The sequence below is a fragment of the Zootoca vivipara genome, chromosome 3 (genome assembly GCF_963506605.1).
Source record: "Zootoca vivipara chromosome 3, rZooViv1.1, whole genome shotgun sequence".
Taxonomy (NCBI): domain Eukaryota; kingdom Metazoa; phylum Chordata; class Lepidosauria; order Squamata; family Lacertidae; genus Zootoca; species Zootoca vivipara.
In genome coordinates, this window is record NC_083278.1 from 120,327,516 (window position 1) to 120,349,088 (window position 21,573).

Sequence of the window (21,573 nt, forward strand, 5' to 3'; positions counted from 1 at the left end):
ATTTGTTCCCAGCTGGTCACTTGAAGGGGGTTTGTGGCCGCGATGCAATATCTAATTTACTTTAGTTATTAATTATTATTAACAACAACAACAACAACAACAACAGCATAGCTGAAGAGGAGGAACATTTTGTCCCACCTCCGCGTTCCTTCACTACCGGTAGGTGCAATTAGGAGGGTGAGATTCTGAAGTGTTGCTTCAGGCTCAAGAGACCAGGAGATCCAGACCTGGGCTGCGGGGAACCCCAACGTGAGACTGTCAAAACTGGAGTCAAGGCCAGAGGGGCAAATCCCCACAGGGGAGAGCCAGGAAGCAGAGGCCAGCAGCCGAGCTGACCCAACACACTGGCCCTCCGGCCGCTGTCACGGTGGAGTGGGGAGTGGGAAATTTGGCGGTGGGAGGGGGGCAAGATTAGCGCTGGCTGCGAAGGAAGCTGTGCTTTGGGAGAACCTCGTCTTCCCACTCAGGCGAAATCTCCCCACAGGGCACAGACTGCCTTCCATGTGCACCGGGGAGAGACATGGCCACATGCTAAGGAACAGGGGTTGCGAGGGGTTGGACTAGATGATCCTCTGAGTGCCCCGCAACTCTACAATTCGAAGATTCTTGTTGTTTAGTCGTTTAGTCGTGTCCGACTCTTCGTGACCCCATGGACCATAGCACGCCAGGCACTCCTGTCTTGCACTGCCTCCCGCAGTTTGGTCAAACTCATGTTCGTAGCTTCGAGAACACTGTCCAACCATCTTGTCCTCTGTCGTCCCCTTCTCCTAGTGCCCTCAATCTTTCCCAACATCAGGGTCTTTTCCAAGGATTCTTCTCTTCTCATGAGGTGGCCAAAGTATTGGAGCCTCAGCTTCAGGATCTGTCCTTCCAGTGAGCACTCAGGGCTGATTTCCTCAAGAATGGATAGGTTTGATCTTCTTGCAGTCCATGGGTCTCTCAAGAGATTCTAAGCACGCCGAATTCGGTCGGGAGCAGCCGCTGTCCGTGGTGCTGAACAAGCGCGACCGCTCTCCCTGTCTCTGTCCAGCCTCCGGGTCTGGAGACGCGCCTCGCTCCCCAAGAGCGCAGCCCCCCGCGATTGTCCTCTCCTATCCCGACTCCTTCTTTCTGGGATGTTGCCCAAACTGGCGCCCGCGAACCCTTCCGCCCAGTGGTAGGAGGGCAGGTGGGGGGAAGGCTGCGCTCGTACTCCCCAACCATCATTCCTCTAGCCAGTGACTAAGGTCTCCCTCGATGCCAGGGGCTGGGTTAAGGGAGGGGGTCAGGGAGGGGTCTGCTGCTCGCTTCCCGATCTCCACAGCGGAAGGAGTGCTCATAGTGGCTGGGAAAGGTCTCGGGCTCAAGGAGGGGGGGGGAAGCAGATGCTCGGAGTGCAGAAGGTCCCAGGTTCAATCTTTGCGTCCCCAGGTAAGGTTGGTAGACTCCAGGGAGACCTTGGAGAGCCTCTGCCTGTGGAAGCGGACTGTCTGGGGACAGAGGGGTCGCTCCGAAATGCTTTGACATGCCCTTTCCCTCTCCTCACATACAATTACGTATCGGATTGAAAAACAGATAGTATGGTCCAGCAGGAAGCCTTACTGAGAGAGTCCACAATCCTACAATTCTCCTCCATGACTTCCTTATGCAGAGCTCTCTGGTCAGGATCCAGGAACGCCCACTCCTGCTCTGTAAAATACACAGCGACATCTTCAAAGCACAGAGGACCCTGAAGGAAAAAGAAAAACGTCCTCTTCTGAGACAGCCTAAAGATTATCTATACATTGCTTGGTTGTTTTCTGTCTGTTGATTGTTGTGGCGGGGAGGCCTTCCGTGGGGGCCTTTTCAGGCCGGCCCCCCCCGGCCCGTTTTAAAGGCGCGACAGCCGCGGACGCCTCTCCGTTCCACGGCAGCACCCTGACCAGGAGCGCGGGGGTTCCTTGGCCTACGATCCGCTGGAGTCCGGTCCCATGGCCCGCCCGCCGGCCGGCCACCGTTGCATGCCAGCCGGGAACCCAGGGACCTCGCCCTGCGCCGGCCCCCGTGACCAAGGCTCCGTCTCCGAGGCTCTCCGCTCGCGTCATTGTGGCCAAGTGGCGTCTCCCGGTGCAGCCGTCACTGCGGGGCTTTCTCGGGGGCGGGGGGGGCACCTTCCCAAGATGCTGTGCGGCGGCGGCGCTGGAGCTGCGGGGAGGCTCTGTTGAGCGCCGAGCAGACCGAGGCCGGTAAGGCGGTGGCGCTGCTGGCGACCCCGGAGTCCTGCCGGTTCCGAGGACCAAAGGCCCGGAGGAAGTCTGACCTGCCAGGCGCAGTCCCCTCCTTCCCGGAAGACCTTGGCACGGCCGCCGCCGCCCTAGCCGAGCGGTTTGGCGCAACGGATGCGCGGGGCGCTCCGGTTCTGCTTGCACTCTCTGCCTTCCACCCGCAGGTCGCTCGGAGCCTGAGTGGATGGGGACCGGCGAACTGCAGGCGATGAGCCGACTCCTATGAGGGCGCTGGCGGGGATGGGGAGGAGCCGGGCCTCGGGGCGCCCCTCTGCCGCCCGGACAGCCCGCGGGCCTGAGTCTCTGGGGCAGCAGCAGCGTCGCCCGGCGGCGGCAGCAGCAGCAGCATGAAGCGGCCGCTGGCGGAGCCTCCCTCCCGGGGCGCCTCGGGCCTCTTCGGAAGGCAGCCCGCAGCAGCGCCGGAGCCGGAGGACGCGCTGAGCCGTGCCGAGGAGGCGTCCGCGGGGACCCCGTCCATCCCAGCGCCGACTGCGGAGGACGAGGCGTCGGGGGGCTTGCGAGAATGCCCTTTGTGCCTGCTGCCCCAGCCCGCGGCGGCCTTCCCGGAGCTCTCGTCGTGCGCGCACCTGTCCTGCCTCACCTGTCTGCAGCAGTACCTGCGCATCGAGATCAGCGAGAGCCGCGTGCAGGTGGCCTGTCCGCACTGCCCAGCCCCGCTCCAGCCGGCAGAGGTGCACCAGCTGCTGCGCCCGGAGCCCGCCTTGCGCGACAAGTACGAGGAGTACCTGCTCCGCCGCCTGCTTGTCGCCGACCCGGGAACGCGCTGGTGCCCAGCCCCGGATTGCAGGTGCGCTAGGCCGGCGCGGGGGGTGAGTGGGATAAAGGCCCGGTTGCTCCAGGAAAGGACCCGCTTTGCGCGCCCAAGGGCCCGGTGGCCAATGCCCGACGGCCCTGGAAGAGACCCTCCCCTGCATGACCCCCTGGAGAGAGGGAGGGAGTGAGGGAGGGGGTGGGGTGGGGCCACCCAGAGCTGCCTCGCAAGAAGGCGGCTTCGGAGGAGGTTGCTTTGTGACCGGTTGTGCGCTTGCCTCCCACCAGAGGGCGTTCAAGGCCGGCTCGGCTGGTTCTTCTCAGGAAGACCCTCAGAAAGAGCACAGTCCAATCCTTGACCCCTGGATGCCGGGAAGGCGCCCCTGCAGAGCTCAAGGCACCTGCGGGCCGTCTGTCCAGCCTGTTGCGCACAGCCCGCCCGCCCGCGGCCCCCAAGTCCGCTCACTTTGTTTCCCCGCCTGACGATGCTGCGACCCCCCCCCCCCCGCAAGGGCGGGCACCGGGCAGGACTTGGTTAGGGAAATCAGAACTTTTTTTTAGAGTGGGGCAGAACAAACGTGATTGTTTAGTTAAGTATTTCTCTTGTTTCACTTGATCTGGGGGGGGGAGCTGCCCCCCCTGGCTACGCCCATGCCCAAGCCTCCCTCAGCACCTTTGGGCCCGGGGGTGGGGTGAGGAGGAGCTGTGCTTCCTGCTTTGCCTTGCAGAGAACTTGCAAGCCGGGAGGAGAAAGGGTTGGCTGGGGGGAGGCCGCTGGGGGCTCTGACTCCGCCCAAAGGCATCTCAGTCTGTTCCCAAGCTGGAACTGCGAAGCTGAAAACAGAAATAAAAAAATTCCTTCAGTAGCACCTTAAAGACCAACTAAGTTTTTATTATGGTATGAGCTTTCGTGTGCATGCATACTTCTTCAGATACACTGAAACAGAAGCGTCAGAATTTTTTTTTTATTTTTGCTTCGACTCAGACCAACACGGCTACCTACCTGTAACTAGAACTGAAAACAGAAGTTATCCCCCTCCCTCCCCGCGCAACACATCACACATTTCCCGTCAATTAAGGTGAAACACGTGTACTGTAATTCTGAATTGGATTGTGGAAGTAAGATTCTAAAGGTCTCGGGAAGGAAGACCTGTCCAGGCACATTAGAAGCGCAGCTGGCCGGGAGGCGCCCCTCGCCTCAGAGAGTCGAGCAGGAGCCTCTGGTGCCTGGAGGCCATAGACCAGAGTTTGGTTATTCCCGGCTGCAGAATCGGGGCCCCAGACGGCAGCAGACAGTGGCTCCGGCCAGCCGTCTCACGAGGCCTTCCTTAGGGGGCGGGAGTGGAGAGTGGAGCTCACTGCTTCCCCCTCCTCTGCCATGTCAGGAAAGGACCACCATCTGGTTACGTGAGAGCCCGGTATCAGTAAAGGAGGGGGCAATGTCCCACTGGGCGGGGAGGACCAGGAAGGGCCAGGACAGCCTAACATTCTGATCCCCCTTTTCCTCCCGCTTCCAGAAGTGGCGGACTTGGGGGGGCGGGTTTATCGTGCTTACCCCTTTCTTCTAAAAGCGCCTCTGCTTGCAGCTACGCGGTCATCGCCTACGGCTGCGCCGAGTGCCCGCGCCTGGTCTGCGCCCGCCCGGACTGCCGCACCGAGTTCTGCTTCCACTGCCGGCAGCCCTGGCACCCCGACGCCTCGTGCGAGCAGGCCTGGCGAGAATGGAGCCAGCAAGCGCCCCTGGGCGCCATGGAGCTCTCCCTGCAACTGATCCGGAAGGAGGAAGCCGGGGCGGCGGCGCCAGGGGCTGCGCAGGGTGAGTGAAGCCCCCTTCCCGAGGGACGAGGGGGCGACGGCAGTGGGAAGGGCAGGGGGCTTTAGGGGGCCCTTTCCCCGCCTAAACGCCCCTCTCTCTCCTCTCGGCCCCCGGGCCTGAGAAGGTCTCGGCCCCGACCTGCCGCCTCTCTCCCCGCAGACAAGGACGCCATCAAGGTCTGCCCGCGCTGCGGGGCGCTCATCATGAAGGTCAACGACGGCAGCTGCAATCGCATGAACTGCACCATCTGCGGCTGCCTCTTCTGCTGGCTCTGCCTGCGCGAGATCACCGACGTCCACTTCCTCAGGTGCGACCTGGGGGGCGGAAAGAGGCGGGGGGCGGGCGGGCGGCCCAAGGAAAGGGCAGCAGGACAGGCTTGGCTCTTCCCAGCCTGCAGAAGTCGACTAAGGCGGCCGTCCTCCTTGTCCCGCTTGCCCGGAGGAAGCCCCGTCGAAGCAGACGCAAAAGGGAGGAAGGGAGCTCCGCTGGATTTGCACTCGCCCCTCATGGCGTTTATTGTGAAGCGGTTTGGTTCTGCTGGCTACCTGACCTGGGCAAAGACCGGCTCCCTCGGCCTGAAAGCGGAAATGAGCGCCGCACCCCAGAGTCGAATTGGACTGGACTTAACCGTCCAGGGGTCCTTTACCTTTTTATCCTTTTCTATACAGTGAAATAGTCCATCCCTCTCTCCTGCTAAAATGACAGGACGGAATGCAACCTAAACCCAAAGAAAATAATCAGCTCGGTGGACAACAGTTTCCCAATTCATAGAATGGTAGAGTTGGAAGAGACCACAAGGGCCATCCAGTCCAACCCCCTGCCAAGCAGGAAACACCATCAAAGCATTCTTGACATATGCCTGTCAAGCCTCCAAAGAAGGAGACTCCACCACACTCCTTGGCAGCAAATCCCACTGCCAAACAGCTCTTACTGTCAGGAAGTTCTTCCTAATGTTTAGGTGGAATCTTCTTTCTTGTAGTTTGAGCAAGGATCTTGTAATTGAGCAGGGATGCTTTGGATGCGACGCCTGCGTTGCAGCGGGTTGGACTGGATGACCCCTGGGAAACCCTTTAGAATTCTACAGTTCCGTGATTCTATGAAATGCAGCCAAGGTTGACCACGAAGCAAAGTCCCGCCGGAGCAAAAGATGTTCTGGAGGGGCGGGAGGATTATCAGGAGGGAGGGAGGCGAAAACGTGGCAGGTGGATGGGCGCCTCGGCCTGTCAATCACATGGCAGTTATTAGGATGTCACGTGAGGGGCAGGTGAGTTGGGCTGCCCCACCTGTCAAATATCCTTTCCCCTCCAATCTTAAAAGGGACTGGGAGAGGTATGCAAAATCCATAGACTCATAGAAGTGTCGAGTTGGACGGAGCCCCCAAAAGCGAAATGGGGAGCTGGTGGTGGGGCTCCCCAAGAGGAGGCGCTCTGGTGCTCCTGTGGATGCTCTTCGACACCCCCCTTGCTGACTCCCCCCCTTGTCGTCTCCTCAGTCCTTCCGGATGCACCTTTTGGGGGAAGAAGCGCTGGTCGCGCACGCGGAAGGTCCTGTGGCAGCTGGGGATGGTGCTGGGCGCCCCGATGGTGATCTCGCTGGTGGCGGGGATCGCCGTGCCCGTCATCACGCTGGGCATCCCCATCTACATGGGCAAGAAGGTAAGGAGGCCGCGGCTGCCCGGCCGTCCTGCTGCGCCCAGCCTGAAGGGGCCCAGAGGGAGGAGACCCACTGCCGCCTCCTTCTCCGCTCCCCGCCAGGTGCTGAGCCATGGACGCAAGAGCAAGCTTTCCGGCTGCCAGCAGTGCCTGTCGGTCGTGAGCAGCATCCTGCTCTCCCTCTTCGTGTCGCCCGTCATCACCGCCGTCACTGTGGGTAAGGGCCACCAGGGGGTGCCTACCCGGCCGCGGCAGAGGGCACTGCTGCTGAGTGGCTAGAGCACCTGCCTCGCAACCAGGAGGTCCCGGAGGGTTCAGTCTCCAGGAAGGGCTGAGAATCCCCCACCCTAAACCCTGGAGAGCAGTTGCTGCTGCCAGTCAGTGTACACGGTATGGAGCTATTGAATGCAACTGCTCCTCTTCTTGTTGGACCCATCAGGACTAGAATCTTAATTCATTTTCATAGAAGAGCTGTATCTCCGCGGTGGAGCATCTGCCTTGCATGCAAACGGTCCCGGGTTCACTCCCCGCGGGCATCTCCAGGAAGGGCTGGGAGAGACTCCTTGCGGCTTTCTCTGGTCCTGGATCGGCTGCTCCTCGGCCGCACCTCACACCAGCCTCTCTGCCCGCAGGCGTCGGGGTGCCCCTGATGCTCACCTACGTCTACGGGGTGGTGGTACTCTCGCTGTGCCGGAACCGCTGGGGCTGCGGAGGCGCACGCAGGAAGGCCGGGGAGCTCAGGGCCGTGGAGCTGGAGAACCTCGCCAAACGTACGTGAGTCCTGGGCCGCAGGAGCAGCGGGAGGGGGCGGCCTGGCCCGGAATCCCCTCTCCCTCAGCCAAGGCTCCGTCCCAACCGGGTGGGCGGAGAGCTCTCAACCGGTAGGGGGGCTGCAGTATGGAAGGGGCTTTTGTGGCAGAGACCCTCTGCCGGTCATCCTTGAAGCCTTGAGTCCTCTCTGCCCTCTCCGGTGCCAAGCGGACTAGGAACATGTTCATTTGGTTGTGCATTTATCTTCTGCTTTTTGCTGTAGTATCATTATGAAAGCCAGCCGGAGAACTTTTGATTTAAGGTGCCATATCACCTCTGAGCAAATCCTCTCTCCTCCTTCCTCTGCCTGTTGCAGTGAACGAGCTGCTGGCTGCGCTCCCCGCGCCGATGGGGGCTGAGGGAGGGGGGTCTTCTGCCGCCGCCGCCGCCGCTGCCGCCGCCATAGCTGCGCCCTTCCTGCCCAGCCGGAGCAGCGGGCAGCTGGAGGAGTCCTGCTCGAAGGGCCCGGAGAGCCCGTGGAACGAAGAAGCAGCCCAGGCCGCTTCCCGCAGGTCAGTCCAGTGGGCGGGGGCAGTGCGGTCTAGTGGTTAGAGTGCCGGGCCCAAGCTACCTCGCAGTGTTGTTCTGAATATACAATGGGGTGGGGAGAACCATCTAAGCCACGTGGAGCGCCTTAGAGGAAAAACGTGGGATAGAAATGTAATTATTATAAAATTATGCCCCCGGCCTTTTTTATGCTCTGTCCCGCGCAGGGACGGGCAGAACAGGATGGAGGTGGAGGTGGAGGTGGAGCCTCCGGCCGCCCACGAACACAGCCTCTGCAGCGCGGCGTCGGGCCAAAGCTTCTCCACAGATTCGCTCACCTACACCAGCGACGGCTGCAGTTTGGCCGGAGTGAGGACGGAGTGATGCTGCTTCGCCGCCTGCCTCCTGCTGCAAAGATGGACTCGCCCGCCGCCTCCACTGGACTGGCCAGCGCAGATGCCCCCCATCCACCCGACACCCCCCTGCCTGCACACCTTCTGCACTCGAGCCCCACCCTCACCCGTCAACAATTCCAGGCTCTGGACTTTGGTGCTTTGAGGCAATAAATTTGCAGCTCACAGAGAAGCCGGCCTCATCTTTCCTCCCCAACGGGTGAGGGCCCAGCGCGCCGCCTCCCCTCTCCAGGGACCAGGAAGAAGCCTGCACCCCCCTCCCCTCGAGGACCCTGCAGAGCACAGCTTGGGGGGAGGGCTGGTCAGTCAGGGTGGAGAGGACCGAGTAGCGGGGGGGGGGACAGTAGCTGTTGTTTGAGTCATGAAAAGGGACCTTTGGAGGAGGAGGAGGATGGTGGTACTAATACCTAATACCCCACCCATCTAGCTGGGTTTCTCCAGCCATATATTGAGCTAGTAAGAGGATTTGGAACTGACTGTGCAGGAGGAATAGGATTGTAGAGTTGGAAGCGATCCCAACCCCCTGCGAGGCAGGGATAATTCAGAGGAGACTGGGCAGTGTGTTGTGGGCAAAGAGCAGAACCCCTGCCAGAGAGAAGAGTAGGAGCCTTTGAAAGAGGATTAGACCAATTCATGGAGGAGGGAAAGGCTCTCCATGGCTCCTAGCCAGGGTGGCTCTGCTCTGCTCTACCTCACAGTTGGAGGCAGTGATACTTTGGAATCTGTTTTTGGAAACCACAGGAGGGGTCATAGAATCAAAGAATCATAGAGTTGGAAGAGACCACAAGGGCCATCCAGTCCAACCCCCTGCCAAGCAGGAAACACCATCAAAGCATTCTTGACACATGCCTGTCAAGCCTCTGCTTAAAGACCTCCAAAGAAGGAGACTCCACCACACTCCTTGGCAGCAAATTCCACTGCCGAACAGCTCTTACTGTCAGGAAGTTCTTCCTAATGTTTAGGTGGAATCTTCTTTCTTGTAGTTGGAATCCATTGCTCCGTGTCCGCTTCTCTGGAGCAGCAGAAAACAATCTTTCTCCCTCCTCCATATGACATCCTTTCATATATTTGAACATGGCTATCATATCACCCCTTAACCTTCTCTTCTCCAGGCTAAACATACCCAGCTCCCTAAGCCGTTCCTCATAAGGCATCGTTTCCAGGCCTTTGACCATTTTGGTTGCCCTCCTCTGGACATGTTCTAGCTTGTCAGTATCCTTCTTGAACTGTGGTGCCCAGAACTGGACACAGTACTCCAGGTGAGGTCTGACCAGAGCAGAATACAGTGGTACTATTACTTCCCTAGATCTAGATGCTATACTCCTATTGATGCAGCCCAGAATTGCATTGGCTTTTTTAGCTGCTGCATCACACTGCTGACTCAAGTCAAGTTTGTGGTCTACCAAGACTCCTAGGTCCTTTTCACATGTACTGCTCTCAAGCCAGGTGTCACCCATCCTGTCACAGCTCTGGTGCTCAGATCCCGCTTGCTGGTTTCCTGAGAGGCCCCTGGTTGGCCTCTGAGAACAGGAGGCTGCACTCAACGGGTCTCTGCCTTGATGCAGAAGTGCTTGTCTTTCTATGTTTACATGGCCCAGCTGTGTTCTTGGTGGCCAGACCAGTCTCTCTCTTTCGTCAGGTGAACGAAGGGGCCATGTGGGCTCGAACTGGGCCTGTGGAACTGGCATAGGAAGCTGCCCAATTCCAAGCCAGACCATTGGTCCCTCCTACTTGGTACTGTCTACACCAGCTGGCAGCAGCTCTCCAGAATTAGAGACTTCCTAGGATATTTCTGGAGACGCCAGCAGGGATTGAACCCGGGACCTCCAGCATCAAAGGCAAATGCTCTGCCACTGAGCCGCAGCCCTCCTGTCTAAGCAGCCAGGGAGCAGTGGGGCAGCCCTGTTTCCTGATGCAGTGCTCAGTACAAAGGAGAGGTCAGCTGGTTCATCATCCAGAGGCAGGGTGAATGGGGGCTGCAGGACAGCCTTCACGCCAGGCCAGAGATCTGGGCAGCTTGGGGGAACAGATCCACACACCCCTCCTTCATCCCTGTTGGGCTGGGCCAGACAGGCACCTCAAAAGCTCCGGATGTACCTGTGAAAGGACCGGGCCCTGGAGGGGGAGGGGGAGAGGATAAAGCCTTCTTGCTACCTCAGTCACAGCCCCCAGCCATCTCTCTGTCCCTGGTGAGAGCCGAGTGCCCCCCTTGGTTGAATGGCCACCAGGCAAGCGAGAGCAGCATCTGGGAGCCCCCTTTTGCAAGCAGAGACCTCCAGTAGAGGTTGGGTGACCATCCATCAGCTGCAGGGAGTTGGACTATATCACCCTGGGGGTCTGTTCTACCTCTAAAATTCAATGATTACAAGCTGTTTCACAGTGGGGGAAGGAGAGAAGTGCCTGAAATGAACCAAGCCCTGTTAATCACAGATTTGTAAAGTTGGATGGGATCCCCAAGGCTCATCTAGTCCAGCCCCCGGCCATGCAGGCTCACAACTAAAGCATCCATGACAGGTGCCCATCCAACCTCTGCTTAGAAACCTCCAAGGAAGGGAGAGTCCACAACCTCCTGAGGGAGACCATTCCACCTAAACATTAGGAAGAACTTCCTGACAGTAAGAGCTGTTCGGCAGTGGAATTTGCTACCAAGGAGTGTGGTGGAGTCTCCTTCTTTGGAGGTCTTTAAGCAGAGGCTTGACAGGCATATGTCAGTAATGCTTTGATGGTGTTTCCTGCTTGGCAGGGGGTTGGACTGGATGGCCCTTGGGGTCTCTTCCAACTCTATGATTTTATGATTCCACTGTTGAACATCTCTTACTGTCAGAAAGATTTTCTGTATGCCGTGTCTGATCTTTCCTGAAACTTGGAAGCCACGGGTTCGAGTCCTAAACCACCCCCACCCCCCCGAGCAGAAGAAAATGAGCTTTATGCATCTTCCATATGACAGCCCTTGAGATATCTGAAGGTGGCTCCTCTTTTCCAGGCAAAACATCCCCATCTCCTTCAACCTTTCCTAATAAGGCTTGGTTTCCAGAACCGCCTGAGACCCGCAGGTGGTATATAAATTCAGTAAATCATCACCATCATCTTGGTTACTCTCCTCTGCACATATTCCAGCTTTTTAACATCCTCAAATGATGCCCAGAATTGGACACAATATTCCAAGGCAAAATAGTGGGACTATGACTTCCCTTGATCTGGGCACTAGACTCTGTGGATGCAGCCTAGAATAGCATTAGCCTTTTTTGCTGCTGCATCACACTGTTGACTCAGGTTAAGCTTGTGGTCCACCAAGACCCCGAAAACCTTTTCACATGTAAGCCAGGTGTCCTCCATCCTATATTTGTGCATCTGGTTCTTCCTGCCTAAGTGCAGAATCTGACATTTGTCCCTATTGAAATTCATTTTGTTAATTTGGGCCCAGTTACCCAATTTGCTAAGGTCGTTTTGAATTCTGATTCTGTCTTCTGCAGCATTAGCTACCCCTCCCAGTTCAGGGACACCTGCAAATCAAGCAAGGAGCAGGGAGGGAACACAGACTCCTTCCATCGCATGGGAGGCTCAGCTCCTCCCACCCCACAAAAGGACACTGCAGCCACTCTTCAGTTTTTGGGATTTTAGTTTGAAAAATCTCAGTTGAAAGATAGTGAGGCTTGGCGGCCAACATGGGAAGGGGGGTGGGTGGGCGCCAATCCCACAAATAAAAAAAACCCGAGAGGCCTTAAATAGGGGGCAGCTGAGAAACCTCGACAATGAAAAACTGCTTCCCTCCAACAGAAACATCACAGGCACGGAAATGGCAACAACCACTTGGAGAGACACTGCGGGGGGATGGGGGGAGTGGGGAGGCCGCCTTCGGGGCCCTGGACCTCCCCCCGCCATTCCCTCTTCGGAATGGTTGCCAAGAACAGCAAGTGGGACCCCCGGGAACCCCCTCCTCCAAATGACACAGACAAACTGGGCCTCCCTAAGGCTAAAAAAGGCCTAACTCTGGCACCAAGAGTTCAGCGTCGCTTAGAAAACAAGAGTCCAGGGCGAGCTCAGGCGATTCCCAGCCCGACAAGGGCGCTGCTAGTCCTGCCTGGCCTTCTTGCTGCAGCTCTCTTCCGTGGGGGCCGAGGGGGCTGCCTCTGCCACCTCTGCTGCCGCCGCCCCTGTCCTGCTGCTGCTGCTGCTCTCCTCCTCCTCCTCCTCTTCCTTCTCCAGTTTCCGCTTGCCGCCCTCGGCCGGGGGCCCTGGGGTGGGGCGAGGCTTGAAGGAGATGATGATGCAGGTCATGTTGTCGCAGCCGGTCCCGTCCCCAGACGTGTCTGGAGCCAGGCAGCGGTCCAGGAGCTGGCAGAGGGAGAGAGGAGGCCCAGCGTCACCGGAATGGGCCAGCTGTGTTCCCCAGGGCCTGTGTCAAGGGTGCTCGAGGCAGCCAGCTGGCATTGGATGTGCAGCTGGCAGCCTGGCGCTGGGCACAAGGGCACCTCTCCTCAAATGAGTGGAGGAGGTAGGTCCCTCTTTGGGCAGAGAGAGGGAAAGGCACACACGACAGTCCCGAAGGTAGGCAGGCAGGCAGGCAGGCCCAGCTGGGCCCAGAACCTGGTTCAGGCCCATGCAGAGGTACACTTGCCCTGGGCCTCAGAGGGGTCGGCCAGCCAGGGATGTGCCAGACATAGGCTGCCATGCCAAGAACACCCCGTGCCTCCCAGGTGACTGCAGACTTAAGGGGCAAAACGACCATGTCTGTCTGTATGCACTGCAGGTTAGGCAACGGCATCACGGTGGGGTGTCTCATGGAAAAGACCCCAGCTCTGGGCCTCAGACAAGCTCTGCGCAGGCCTGCTCCCCTTTCCCAGCTGGGTGGGATTTCCTGCCTGCTAGCACAACCGTCCCCTGGCCTCTGCCAAGGGCCCTGCAAGTGGTCCTTTTGTTGTGAACCGCCCTGAGATCTCGGGGTATAGAGTGCTATACAAATTCAAGACCTAATAATTTTTGAACCCCTGCCTCTTAAAGGTGCCTGAGCCCAACAGCGTGGAGTGGGGAGCTGAAATGGCTTGTAAGGCCTGCCACTCACCTCTTCTACTATGGATGAAAGGGAGCGCAGTTCTCCATTCTCCTGCTTCTGGGTGATCTTGGACTGGACAAAGTCCACCACCTCCTGGCTGCTCATGACATTCCTGGGCAGAGGCGGACGCAAAGAGAAGGGAGGTTGGCAGGCGCAGGAGGAAGGCCAGGCCGCTCTCGGACCAATGCACCCCCCTCCAGGGATCCCGCATTAGCCACCCCCAGTGAGCTGAGAGAGGAAGCCCAGTGGCAGCAAGAAGGGCAGCAGCTCTTGCCTGCCCCCCAGCCACCTTCCCTTGGACACCTACCAGATGCCGTCGCAGGCAATGACCATGAAGTCGTGGTCCTCGTTGATTGTCAGCACCTTGATATCCGGCAGCGCAGAGATCATCTGCTCCTCCGGGGGCAGGTTCTTGTTGCGCTTGTAGAAGTGGTCGCCTGCAGAGGAGAGAAATAGGTGAGGGGGCTCACAGGAAGCGGAGTGGAGCCTTTGGGCTGGGCAGGAACGGCTGGCCGTTCTCCTCCTGCAAGAACTCTCCGAGGGCAACAGTTGTCCAACAGCGGAAGAGGCTCCCTCAGAAGGTGGTGAACTCGCCTGCCTTGGAGGTTTTGAAGGAGAGGATGGGTTGCCACCCACCATGGATGCTTTCGCTGAGATTCCTGCATTGCAGGGGGTTGGACTGGATGGCCTTTGCGGGTCCCTTCCAACTGGGGGCGGGGGAACAGGCCATCTTCCTCCCATTCAAACCTTGACCTTGCCTGCCTCTCAGAGGAAAGGGCTCCATGATGAAGCTATGGGCCTTCCAGGTCAGGGGAAGGAGGGTCGCTGGGCTCTCCCTAGCAGGAAGGGGCAGGGAGGAAGTGACTGCCGGGCAGCCTGCTGAGCCGCTCACCAATGGCTCTGGAGAGGTTCAGGCCCCCGTTCACCCGGCCGTCCATGGTCACTTTCCCACCAGCGTTCTTTATCCTGGCCAGCTCCACCTCGTCCTCCGGCTTGTGGTCGTAGGACATGTCCACAGCTTTGCCGCCCTCCGACACAACGCAGCGAGAGTCTCCAGCGTTGGCCACAATCAGCTGCTTGCCCCGGATTAGTGCCACCACTGCCGTCGTGCCGCTGTCAGAGCCGGGCTGCAGACAAAGAAGGGCAGGGCTCAGCAAGCGCAAAGGCAAGCCTGGCCTGAGGCCCCCCAGAGCCCCCCCCCGGGGTAGTGAAGGTGAGGGAGACTCGGAGAGCATCTCTTCCTCCTCAGAGACCCTGACTGACCTTCTCCTTGCCTTCCATGCCTGGGAGCATCATGTCTTCGTCCTCATCCTCCTCAGCTTCCTCAGTGTCGTCTTCGTCCTCGTTTTCTGCCTCCTCGCTGCTGTAACCATCCTCATCCTCGCTGCATTCCTGGTTGAAACAGGAAGCCACCCACCCCCAAGAAAAGAAGTGAGCACTCTTAGAAACTAATATAATCTAATTAGGTAAAGGACCCCTGGATGTTTAAGTCCAGTCAAAGGTGACTATGGGGTTGGGGTGCTCATCTCGCTTTCAGGCCGAGGGAGCTGGCGTTTGTCCACAGACAGCTTTCCGGGTCATGTGGCCAGCAGGAGTAAACCGCTTCTGGTGCAATGGGACACTGTGATGGAAACCAGAGCGCACAGAAACGCTGTTTACCTTCCTGCTGCAGCAGTACCTATTTATCTACTTGCACTGGTGTGCTTTCGAATTGCTAGGTTGGCAGGAGCTGGGACAGAGCAATGGGAGCTCACCACCATTGCACAGATTCGAACTGCCAACCTTCCAATCGGCAAGCCCAAGAGGCTCAGTGGTATAGATCATAGTGCCATATAGTCTGATAACCAAATGGCAACTAAAGCCTGAGTTATAGTCACCACTGTAGAATGTCTAGGCTCTGTGTGTTTTTTAACAATGAGGTTTTTAAAATTACAGTCGTACCTTGGAAGTCGAATGGAATCTGTTCCCGAAGTCCGTTGGACTTCTAAAACATTAGAAAACCAAATTGCGGCTTCTGATTGGCTACAGAAGCCCCGTCAGACGTTCGGGTTCCAAAAGAATGTTCGCAAACCAGAACAATAACTTCCAGGTTTGCTGTGTTCGGGAGCCAAAACGCCTGAGTTCCAGGACATTCAAGATCCAAGGTATGACTGAGTTATTACTCACAAGTCTCGCGTTCCCTGCAAACCCTACAATTCTATGATTTCGTTTCTATACCGCTTTACATTTGGAAGAACAAATCATAAAGCGGTTTACAACACATTAAAACATCCAATAAAACAATCCAGAATAAAAGCAGCCTGGCATCCAGAGAGCTCCGTGTGGTCACAATTCTGCTGCCTGATTTGTAAGGCTGGAGCTGAGTGCAGCAAAGGGGCCTGCGGGACAATGAGGCCTGGTTTTCCCACCAGCCCAGACATGGGAAGACTATGGGGCTCAAGTGGCCAACCCACCCACCCACGTTGGGTACCTCGCTGTCCTCTTCTTCCTCTTCCTCCTCCTCCTCCTCCTCTTCTTCTTCCTCCTCTTCCTCCTCCTCGCTGTCCTCAAAGAACTTGGACTTAGCCCCCCGCTGGGCCTTGCTTGCGGAGGAGCAGGATGGTTCTGCTTCGCCTGTGCTGGAGGCTGCCCCTCCCTCGGCAGCCTTTTTCTGGGAAGGAGCAGCAGCATCCCCCCCGCCAGCCACGTCTGGGCCAGGGCAGGCGCTGGAGGACTTGGGGCATGCCTGGCCGTTGGCTGCCTCCTCCTCCTCCTCCTGGCGGTGCCTCAGCAGCTCCTCCGCGTCCACCTCCCCATTCAGGCCCCGCCCTTTCTGTGCCTCTTCTTGGGCTGGGTCTTTGCTGGGGGTCCCCAACTTGCCCTTGACACAGTTTTGGCCATAGCGCGTGAGCAGCTCCTCAATGGTCATGGTGGCCTCCTCATGCAGCAAGGCAGCCTCCTCGTTGTCCACTGAACCGGGGCAGAGAGAAAGGAAATGGGGAAGGGGTGATGGTCAGGGTCATTGTTCCCTGGCCCAGTAGTGCCATTCGGGAGGAAAATGGCTTCCAGGCCCAGGGCAGGATCCAGCCAAGCGTCTCTGCTACTGCAAGGACTTCTTCATGTGTCACCCCTCCCTCTAAAATCCCTGTTCTGGGTTCCCTTTTTGAAGAGAACATACAGGGAGATCTGAAGAGCTTTGTTGTGGAAGCATAAATACACTTTGCTGGATCCTGCCCATGCAACCTACACTAGAAACAAGGAAAGAAGGATCTGTTCTCCCAGCCAATCCACCACAGAGTCCCTTGGAACCCCAAAACACCCCCCTGGCCAGTCTTCATCTGGTTTCTCTGAACATACAGAACTTTTCATACCCCTCAGGCCCACTGCCTACAATAGACCAGCGCTGCTTTGCCCATGACTCTGGGCAGCTGCAGCCTCTCAAGGAAGCCAAATCAGGCTAGGAGCCCCAGCTAAGTCCCTACATTCTTGTAGTGCAATTCCAAGATGATGTTTGCCTCTCTGCCTCTCCCAGTGGAGAAACGTCCCTTCTGGACAAGGGTAAGATAATCCTTTGCCCCCCCCTCTGGTTCTGATTCTGTTCTGCCCCCAGGGACACTCCTGTCTGGGCCATAAACTGCACCGTTGCTCACCATCATCTTCATCAGCCACCTTTTCCTCCTTCTCCTCCCCATCATCTCGGGGTCGACCTGCCATCAGTGACAGTTCCTTGATCACCTCTTCAGTTGTCAGCTTCGCATCGATTGCCAGAAAGGCATCCTCAAGAGCCTACGGCAGCACAGAAAGGGCGTCATTCCCGGTGAAACTCTCAAACCCCTGCAAGTGGGGCAACCCAACATTGCACCAGAACAGCTAACCAAGCGAAACAGGAGGGCCTTCTGTCCTTTGCCTCAGTCTCTTGGCAATATGGAGTCCTGCGGACAGACTTGGTTCAGCTCAGAACAATGGCCAGTTCAAATTCCAGCCTTTGCTTCCTAAGGCCATCAAGCTGGCCAGTTAGAAGACAAGAGACAATTGGGCAACACAATTCTGTCATTCTCTGGAGGCCTGTTACAAATAACCAAGCAACCCCTGAAGGTCTCAGGAATGAAGCATCCTAAGAATTCTTCTAACGGTTACTTGGCCATATAACATCACATTAAGGGAAATAAAGATGCAAAAATCAGAGGCCTTCTGAGGAATGATTGATGGAGTTGGGGATGTTTAGCCTGCAGAAGAGGAGCTGCAAAGGTAACTTGAGAGCCACTTTAAATACCAGAAGTGCTGTCCCGTGAGACATGGAGCAAGCTTGTTTTCTGCTGCTGCTCCAGAGAGCAGGATCCAAGCCAACGGATTCAAATGACAAGGAAGGAGATTCTGTCCAAACCTTAGGAAGACTTTTCTGATGTTGGGAGCCGCCCAGAGCGGCTGGGAAAACCCAGCCAGTGATAATAATAATAATAATAATTAGCATAAGAAATATTTTACTGCGGAAAAGAATTTGCCAGAAGGAGGCAGATTTTACTTCATTGGAGGTTTTTAAAGGAAGACTGGATGGCCACATCTTTCACTGTGATTCCTGCATTGCAGGGGGTTGGACTGGATGGCCCTTGGAATTCTACAATTCCAAGAAAGGTCACATCCTCCAAATCCAAGTTCCAGCAACTGGCCATGCCACCCTGTTGAAATTTGCCAGCATGAGGCACCATTGAGCTTCAGAGTCGCAAGAAAGGGCTGTGCTAACGTCCCTGTGCAACATGTCACAAGGGCTCAGCTTTGGGCACTAAACTCCCCACACTGCGCAGGTTGTGGTCCGAACCTGGCAAGAGGACCTGTCCCCCCATGAGCTGCGAAGGGCTCCCTGTTTTGGCCCTGAGCTCTGAAACCTAGGGAGGGGGAAGCGGCTCCTTGGAGAAAGGCCTTTTGCCCCTTACCTTTTGCAGCTTGCCCTCTTTGTACGCTTTCTGGTCCTTGATTATTTCTGGGAGGTACTTGGCACAGTACAGAGCGACCTCTTCCCCTGGAGCAAAGGAGGGGGGGGCGTCAAAGGAGGAGGATGCAGCCGGGATCCCGGCATTGCAAGGGCTTGGACTAGAGGGCCCAAGAGTAGCCAGCCCAAGAGCAGGGAGTGGCGCCAAGAGAGGACCCCGCCCCCCTTGCCGCTGCCTCGGGGCTCCCGTCCGCCCCCCCCCCCCCGCCCAAGGGCCCGGCTCACCTCCATGGCCGTCGTAGACGGAGAACATCGCGGTCTCGCCGTCCAGGTCCGGAATGCAGTTGTGGGCGTCCTGAAAGAGAAGCGGCCGCGGCCGTGAGCGCCGGGGAGCCGAGACGCCCGGCGCCCCTACGGAGTGGGGGTCGGCCGGCCCGGCTCCCTCCCCGCTCCCTCCCCCCGCCCCCCGCCCCCGCCGCGCACCTCCATGGAGACCCGCCAGCCCTGCATGGCGCTGAAGCCGAAGCGCAGCGGGCGAGGCCCGTCCCCGGCGCCGTCCCCGGAGCTCTTGGCGGTGCTGGGCTGCGACAGGTAGGCCCCCATGGCTTCGGGCAGGCGCGGGCCCCGCCGGGCCGGGAGAAGGAAGGGAGGCCGGGAAGAAGGGAGAGGCGGGCGGGCGCCGAAAGGAACCGAGCGAGGGAAGGAAACCGGCAGGCGGAACCGGAAACGGGCACCAGAGAGTCGCCGCCGCCACCGCCGCCGCGCGAAACAACGAGCGCCGGAAGCTGAGGCGACAGAGGCGCCGCAGATGGAGGGGCGGCCGGAAGTGAGGGAGCGGAAAGCGCGCAGCGAGGTCCGCAGGCAGCGAGGCGGCCGCGGGGGATGACGGGAAGCGGAGGCACCATCGAGTCCGCAAGAGCGGCTGGTTGCCAGGCAACGGCGGTGAGGCCGCCCGGCCGTCGGTTGAAAGGATCCGGACGACGCCCGGGATGGGCGAGACCCATAGCTGCCAAGTTTTCCCTTTTCTCGCGAGGAAGCCTATTCAGCATAAGGGAAAATCCCTTAAAAAAAGGGATAACTTGGCAGCTATGCCGGCGAGACCCCCGCGGGGCTTCGGCGGAGGAACGAGCCTCCTCAGGGACAGCCTCTGGCGGGCGAGAGCCACCGCCGAAAAGGCCCCTGCCCGGCCCCGCCGCCCTCCGGGAAGGAAGGAGGGACCCGGGCGCTTCCTAGGTCCGCTTCCCGGCTGGGTGGGTGTGTTTTTCGTTCGGTGTCCCGCTTTTCATCCTCGCCCAGTGAAGCTTCGGATTCCTCCGCTCGCCCCTTCCCAGCCCCAGCGAAGGGGCGCCAGGAGAAGGTCGAGCCAGAGCCGGGCGAGCATAGCTGCCAAGTTATCCCTTTTTTTAAAGGGATTTTCCCTTATGCTGAATAGGCTTCCTCACGAGAAAAGGGAAAACTTGGCAGCTATGCGGGCGAGATGCTCTACAAATGCCCAAAGACGCCTAGGAAAAGGTTGCCTTTTGCTGCCTGGCACCTTTCAGCAAATATTTGCAGAACAAATAACATCAGATCAGAGAGGAATGAAAAGAGGAAGGGAATTAAGCGAGAGCCGATTGAAATGGAAAAAAGGGGTAGGAAATGATACAGAAGCTCTAAAGCAGCGTTTCCCAAACTGGGGTCCATAGGTGTTTTTCGGACTACAATTCCCACCATCCCTGACCACTGGCCCCGCTAGCTAGCGAGGATAAGAGTTGTAGTCCAAAAAGATCTGGAGACCCAATTTTGGGAAACCCTGCCTAGAGAACAAAAAACTGGCAAGACAGAGAGATTGTTGTTGTTTAGACCCTGATGTTGGGAAAGATTGAGGGCACTAGGAGAAGGGGACGACAGAGGACGAGATGGTTCTCGGAGCTACCAACATGAGTCTGACCAAACTACAGGAGGCAGTGCAAGACAGGAGTGCCTGGCGTGCTCTGGTCCATGGGGTCAGGAAAGTCGGACACGACTAAACGACTAAACAACAACAATAATTATATTCACAGTGGAGAGATGCTTACACCTGCAGAGGGAAAGATTTATCATTGTTTTATATAGAGTCATGGTTGGTGAAATTGTTGAACCAAGTTGATATGTTTGACACACAAACTTGCTGACATTTATCGATATCCTTAACTGGGAACCCCTTTTGGACTTTCTGTTTGAAAACTGGAAAAATACTGGTTTATGGAAAGTAGTTGGATGTTGTCATGGAATGAATGTTTTGAATTATTTTTATGTGACAGGAGAATCAGAAGCCCTTTTTTTAATTTTATACTTTCCCCCCTTTTCTCCCCCCCCTTTATCCTGTTGTATCAAAAAAGCTTTAATAAAACAAATGTATGCAGTATTACCTTTTTCTGGCTCCTATTGAGGGAACTCCTTGCCACCGGCAGTGTCAGTCACTGTGTGGAAGAAGCTCTCTAGCCAGTGGAAATGTCTGAAGCCCACCAGCTGCCTGCCCAGGCTTCCAGGCCGCCTACTTTCTGGCTTTGTGGCCTTAACACCCAATGGAAGCTGCGCAGAGCAATAGGGCATAAAGGGGGCTCAAAGAGTAGAGACATGCAGGAGTCCAGCAGCCGCAGTGCCTCCTCTCTAGGACTAACACCTGTCTGCCTGAGATGCAGCCTCAATGAGCGGTTTTTCTCTTCTCCACACAGCAGCACACTTGCCGCCAGGGCTACAAGGGGAAGAGAGGGTGCCTAGAGATGGAAGATCCTGAGGCAATGCAGGAATCACAGCTGAAGAATCCCTGATATGATAGCTATGTTCAAATATATAAAAGGAGGTCATATAGAGGAGGGAGAAAGGTTTTTTTTCTGCCACTCCAAAGAAGCGGACACGGAGCATGGATTCAAACTACAAGAAAGATTCCACCTAAACATTAGGAAGAACTTCCTGACAGTAAGAGCTGTTCAGCAGTGGAATTTGCTGCCAAGGAATGTGGTGGAGTCTCCTTTGGAGGTCTTTAAGCAGAGGCTTGACAGGCATATGTCAGGAGTGCTTTGATGGTGTTTCCTGCTCGGCAGGGGGTTGGACTGGATGGCCCTTGTGGTCTCTTCCAACTCTAGGATTCTATGACCGATGACCACCTGACCTCCATTTAAAAACCACAAGGGAAGAAGAGTCCACCAGGGAGGGCTCCTCCGCTGCCTGCTGGGGGGATCCCCCCTCTCCTCCTCCTCCTCCTCCTCCTCCAGCCTTGCCCAGCCCAAGTACTTCTTTGAAGAGGCAGGAGGCGCAAGCTTCTCCCTGCAGCTCTCTGTGTTCAAAGGGACCCTTGAAAGAAGAACGCAGGCAGAAGCTGACTCCCCTTGGGACTCTGCAGGCAGGAGCTGACTCCCCTTGGGAGGCTGGCCCCCTCCTCAAAGACCAGAGACAAGGAGG

The 21,573-nt window shown here is 57.2% G+C and overlaps 2 protein-coding genes across 2 annotated transcripts; one reads left to right on the forward strand and one right to left on the reverse strand.

The window, feature by feature from the left end:
* Positions 1 to 2,590: 2,590 nt before the first annotated feature.
* On the forward strand, positions 2,591 to 8,224 carry LOC118082634 (E3 ubiquitin-protein ligase RNF19B-like). The gene is made up of 8 exons (XM_035110400.2): positions 2,591 to 3,051; positions 4,601 to 4,830; positions 4,990 to 5,137; positions 6,323 to 6,485; positions 6,585 to 6,699; positions 7,115 to 7,252; positions 7,609 to 7,804; positions 8,006 to 8,224. The coding sequence occupies exons 1-8, from the start codon at positions 2,591 to 2,593 to the stop codon at positions 8,160 to 8,162; spliced, it is 1,608 nt and encodes a 535-aa protein (XP_034966291.1). The 3' UTR covers positions 8,163 to 8,224.
* A 3,568-nt stretch (positions 8,225 to 11,792) lies between these two features.
* PPM1G (protein phosphatase, Mg2+/Mn2+ dependent 1G) lies at positions 11,793 to 18,906 on the reverse strand. Its single transcript, XM_060273261.1, has 10 exons — positions 18,634 to 18,906; positions 18,436 to 18,505; positions 18,155 to 18,240; positions 16,874 to 17,009; positions 15,715 to 16,193; positions 14,508 to 14,636; positions 14,137 to 14,371; positions 13,552 to 13,681; positions 13,254 to 13,356; positions 11,793 to 12,526 (listed from the first exon to the last, which is right to left on the reverse strand). The coding sequence occupies exons 1-10, from the start codon at positions 18,751 to 18,753 to the stop codon at positions 12,263 to 12,265; spliced, it is 1,752 nt and encodes a 583-aa protein (XP_060129244.1). The 5' UTR covers positions 18,754 to 18,906; the 3' UTR covers positions 11,793 to 12,262.
* Between the last annotated feature and the right edge of the window lie 2,667 nt (positions 18,907 to 21,573).

Excerpts from the sequence above, each read along its gene's own strand:
- LOC118082634 (XM_035110400.2), top strand. The coding sequence starts at position 2,591 with ATGAAGCGGCCGCTGGCGGAGCCTCCCTCCCGGGGCGCCTCGGGCCTC. Across the intron at positions 6,486-6,584 it reads CCATCTACATGGGCAAGAAG|GTGCTGAGCCATGGACGCAA; the intron begins GTAAGGAGGCCG and ends GCTCCCCGCCAG. Across the intron at positions 7,805-8,005 it reads GCCCAGGCCGCTTCCCGCAG|GGACGGGCAGAACAGGATGG; the intron begins GTCAGTCCAGTG and ends TGTCCCGCGCAG.
- PPM1G (XM_060273261.1), bottom strand. The coding sequence starts at position 18,753 with ATGGGGGCCTACCTGTCGCAGCCCAGCACCGCCAAGAGCTCCGGGGAC. Across the intron at positions 14,637-15,714 it reads AGGAAGAAGAGGACAGCGAG|GAATGCAGCGAGGATGAGGA; the intron begins GTACCCAACGTG and ends TGTTTCAACCAG. Across the intron at positions 13,357-13,551 it reads ATTGCCTGCGACGGCATCTG|GAATGTCATGAGCAGCCAGG; the intron begins GTAGGTGTCCAA and ends GCCTCTGCCCAG.